We start from the raw sequence: 4,932 nt of genomic DNA, 5'->3' as shown, positions 1-4,932 counted from the left end.
TGTTATGGACATCTCTATGTTTTTGCAGTCGGATGCGTACCAGGCAACAGGATGCTATAACTTATTGTGTTCCGGTTTCATTCAGACAAACAATCGAATTGCGATCGGAGCTGCTATTTCTCCGGTTTCGTCATATAAAGGTGGACAATTCGATATAAGTCTATTGATATGGAAGGTAATTGTCCTCTTCAACATATCTAAACTATTTTATTTCATCCTAAAGTTTGAGATTACTTTCCTTTATATAATCACTTAATGTAGAATATTAATACGATTTCAAGGGAAGGAGGAGGAACACTATGTTCCTTAACATTCCTTAAACTTTTTACCATTCATGAGGAATATGTTTTCCTTTTCATTCATCTTCATTCTTTTATTTGTAGAGAATTATAGAACAAATCAATTCTTCATTAATTTTGATAAGGAACCACCATTCCTCGTCATTCATAAAATTCTATTCCTACTCATTCCTTTCCTATTGTTCCCATGACGGTTACCAGTCACACCTGATATCTCATTTTATTTCTTAATCTATATTATAAACCCATTTGTCAGGGGCTCACTCAAGTGGCACCATAATAATAATTGCACGTCATGTAATCTAATAGAATTGTCTCCTAACAATTTATAAACTCAATTTATTTTGGCGTTAATTTATAATGTCTCCCTCATATCATACTACTATTTTTGATTAAAACCATGCACATGGGAGTATCCATGTAGCTATCCTATTAACGCAACCTTTACATGCGTACATAGAACTATCCTATTAACGCAACTTCGTCAAAAAACACAATGTGTAGGACCCAAAACACGGACACTGGTGGCTCCAATTCGGGTCAGGTACACTAGTCGGGTATTGGCCCGTATCTTTGTTCACACACCTGATGGAGCATGGGAACATGGTCCAGTTCGGTGGCGAGGTCGTGAACACACGACCTGATGGTTCACATACTTCGACTCAGATGGGGAGTGGCCATTTTGCCGGTGAAAGTTTTGGACAAGCATCGTACTTTAGGAATCTTGAGGTGGTAGATTGGGACAATACACTTATTCCGATATCTAATCTTAGAGTTCTTGCGGATCATCCGAATTGTTATGACATAAGAGGTGGAGTAAACCGGGTTTGGGGTAACTATTTTTATTACGGAGGACCTGGTAAAAACTCGAAATGTCCATAAAGAAAAAAAAAAGAAAGAAGTCAATTGAGTTTTATTCATCGGGCGTAGATGAGATTTTTTTTTTTTTTTTTTTTGTGGGGATGGAGGGCTCGGGACAAAGATCCGGAGGTTTTGAAAGAAAAACATATTTGTAAGAAAAGAATTGTACCGATTGATTATTGTTATCAAATGTATAAATGATGAATGTTAATTGTTACATTTCATGAATGGGAATTTTACGCTTTACTCTCTAACAAGCGGGTTTATCGGTATTTTATCATTTTGAGTGTTTAGATCAAATTCATTAAATTGTATATTTGCTAACGAGTAAAGATAATTAAAGTTAATATGGATTAAACTTGACCTAATACTATCATGTGAAGATATTTGAAATTTCAAGATAAACAGAAATATTATTATTCAGATGGTTTACCCATTTACCACCGGGACCCACTCTATTACCAGAATACACACGTGGCATCCACAGAGAAAGAGCGCGAAACACATTCCGTTATTCTTCTTTGGAGCTTTTCTTGACTCTCAGACGCGTCTCTCCCAGAGAAGAGAATGTAGTGTGAGTCTTTCATTGGACATTAGTCAGAGAAAAATAAACAAAGAGAGAGCTCGTTTCTCCACACACTTCTAGAAAGCAAACGAGACGAAGAAGTAGAAAACTTCTCTTAGTTCATACATACATTCATTCGGCTTTTTTGCCTCTTGTTTCACTGTCAACATATAGCCACTTCTCTTGACACATTCCCTTTTTCTCTTTCACACTATTTGAAATAACAGAACCAAACTTTCTAGGAATATCCGAAGAACAAGAAAAAAAAAATCAGATTTTTATAACTGGGTATCTTCAAGAAATACGAAAGATCGAGACCTTTAAAGAAAAGATGATTCCGTTGTTGATCACGCCAGCTCTTCAACTAGCAGAGCTTTTAGTAAGCTCCGTCGTTCATATTCTATTCGGGCTTTACCTCTTCAGCTCAGCCATCGCCGGAGATCTCACTCAGACGTTGGTTGAGTCAGTCTTCAAGCCCAAGCCCACCATTGAAGTCAAACAAGGGAACACAACAACAGCACAAGTCAACGACTTGACTCCCATTGTTTTAGTCCATGGCATTTTCGGTTTTGGCAAAGGAGTAAGTGTTAACACTTTTTACCTCCTCTCTTTGTCATTGCAAATGGTGTGTTAATTGGGGTTTTGTAATTTTGCAGAGGTTAGGTGGTTTATCATACTTTGCTGGTGCTGAGAAGAAGGATGAGAGAGTGTTAGTGCCTGATTTGGGTTCTTTGACGAGTGTACACGATAGGTTAAGTGATATAGTTTCAACCTTTTGTTATGATACATCATCTCAGGGTGAAGAGTACTGATTTTTTTGTTATAGGGCGAGAGAGTTGTTTTATTACTTGAAAGGTGGACGAGTTGATTACGGTGAAGATCATAGTAAAGCTTGTGGGCATTCTCAGTTTGGTCGTTTTTATGACAAAGGTTTTAGTCTTTTTCTTTTTCTTTTTCAAGTAGCTTTAGTTTTCACTCTTTGTGCCGATGAATCTGTTACTTCAGGGGAGTATCAAGAATGGGATGAAGATCATCCTATTCACTTTGTTGGCCACTCTGCTGGTGCTCAAGTTGTTCGTGTGTTGCCGCAAATGCTCGCTGACAAGGTAGATTTAACACAATAAATACTATCTGGCTGTGTTGTTTGAAATTGATTTGCCTGTGTCTTTGTTGTTTTCAGATGTTTGATGGTCATGAGAACACAAATGAGAACTGGGTGTTGAGTTTAACATCCTTATCAGGAGCATTAAATGGGAGTACTAGAACCTACCTCGATGGAATTCAGTGAGTTTGCTCTCTTCTAGGCATGGTTGTTCGGTCTCAGTTTGGTTGATGCGGATTTTTGGATTTTCAATATTATGCTCATAAGTCTTATTCAGGTTTTAGTAATTTTCGGGTCGGATTCAATTTCTTCCGGATTCGATTTAGATAGGATTATAACCAACGTATGAAAGCGTTAAAAGTCTACAAAAAAAAAAAAACTAAATGAAATTGACCAAAAATACTCAAAATATTTAACTATTCAAAACCACAAAAATCTTTAAAATACTCTAAAATATCTAAAATACCTTGAAATTAACAAAAAATAATAATTAAAATCTGATATGTTTTAAATCTAATGGAGTTGATTTCAATTTATACAACCAATAACACCCCTAATACATTTAACTAATTTTTGATACTTTTGGATCCTAGTTTGGATTTCGGTTGTGTTTGTCTTATACCCAAACCCGAAAGTGCATAGCTCTTATTTCCTGTTCGAACACTTCTTGTAACGGTTCGGACCGAATTTTGGTTTTCTCCGTTGGAGCCAAGGTTCGGTCATTGGTTCAGGGTAAAAACGCCCATGCCACTCTCTACCTTCTTGTCATCTCTTAGATAAGAGTCCTTGGAGTCATGGAGTGTTATATCTCAAAATGTATATAACAAATTTCAGGCCAGCGGATGGCAAGTCCCTCAAACCCATATGTCTACTCCAGATTTGTAGACTCGGATCCATCATCTACGACTGGCTAGACATCTCCTGGCTCAAATCCTATTACAACTTCGGGTTCGACCATTTCAACATGTCCTGGCAGAAGACAGGCCTACGCGGCCTCGTGGACTGCCTTCTCGGAAACGCAGGCCCATTTGCATCGTCATCTGGAGACTGGATCTTGCCTGACCTCTCCATCCAAGAAACAATGAAGCTCAACGCTAATCTCAAGACGTTTCCAAACACGTTCTACTTCAGCTACGCGACTAAGCGTACTAGAAAACCACCTCTTGGGGGAGTGATGGGTATACATCCTTTGCTTTCCATTAGGGTCTTGCAGATGAGTCAGTGGCGTTACCCTCGTGACATCCCTCTGCCTTATAAGGGCTACAGAGATGGAGATTGGCAGGACAATGATGGAGCGTTGAACACTGTATCTATGACTCATCCACGGATTCCTGTTGAGCATTCGAATCTCGTTGTTCGTAGTGACTCAGATTGTCTCCGCTACAACCAGGCATTTGGTTAGTTCTGTTTGATGATAATAGTCTCTTCAAGATTTAATGATTATTATAGAGTTTTCTTGAATGTATCATCAGGTACTATAAGATTGTGGAGGCGGATCATATAATGTTCATTTTGAATCGAGAGAGAGCAGGAGTGGAGTTTGATTTGATATACGATGATATATTTGAGAGGTGCAGGAAACATGTGTTCAGGCAGAGCCCTCAGACAATGCCCAACAAAGATCAGAGGAAGCTAGGAGAAGACAAAGAAGAATAGGGAGAGGGGCAAAAGTGTGATGAACAAAATGTGTGTAATAGCTTTGTTTGTTACACAAGTTACAACAGAAACCTTAAAGCTCACGTTTGATGTTAATGGCTTATTATATAAAATAGCTGTTCCATCATCATGGTCATAGAAAAATGTGTTTGTTACAACAGAACCTTTGCATGCCTCTGTAACGCCCCGACCACTCAAGACTAATGGACCACCCATGCCCGTTCACTCGGCCCATGGGATCCATCCTATCTGATGGGCGGTGTGTTAATTTTTCAAGGTCCGAAAGTCTTGTTTACTAACTTTGCAATCACCACATGATTTTTTCCGTGTTTTGGCCCCACTCACACGGTATCGCGAGTCACTTCCCGATAGGTCATCCATCTTTCCACTACTTCATCTCAAGCACACGCTTAACTCTGAAGTTCTAAACGGATGTGTGACGAAAATGT

The 4,932-nt window shown here is 38.7% G+C and overlaps 1 protein-coding gene and 1 pseudogene across 1 annotated transcript in view; both read left to right on the top strand.

The window, feature by feature from the left end:
* The window catches only part of LOC106308333, a 3,527-nt gene extending 2,278 nt beyond the window's left edge, over nt 1-1,249 (top strand). Inside the window, exons 6-7 of the mRNA XM_013745498.1 lie at nt 29-175; nt 804-1,249. Of these exons, the coding sequence (XP_013600952.1) occupies nt 29-175; nt 804-1,181 (525 nt within the window). The 3' untranslated portion in view covers nt 1,182-1,249. The remainder of the gene's footprint in view (nt 1-28; nt 176-803) is intronic.
* A 660-nt stretch (nt 1,250-1,909) lies between these two features.
* LOC106311157 lies at nt 1,910-4,483 on the top strand (annotated as a pseudogene).
* The last annotated feature ends 449 nt before the right edge of the window (nt 4,484-4,932 follow it).

This window comes from Brassica oleracea, chromosome C8 (assembly GCF_000695525.1).
Source record: "Brassica oleracea var. oleracea cultivar TO1000 chromosome C8, BOL, whole genome shotgun sequence".
Taxonomy (NCBI): Eukaryota; Viridiplantae; Streptophyta; class Magnoliopsida; order Brassicales; family Brassicaceae; genus Brassica; species Brassica oleracea.
The sequence above is the reverse complement of the archived record's forward strand: the minus strand, read 5'-3'. Positions and strand labels throughout refer to the sequence as shown.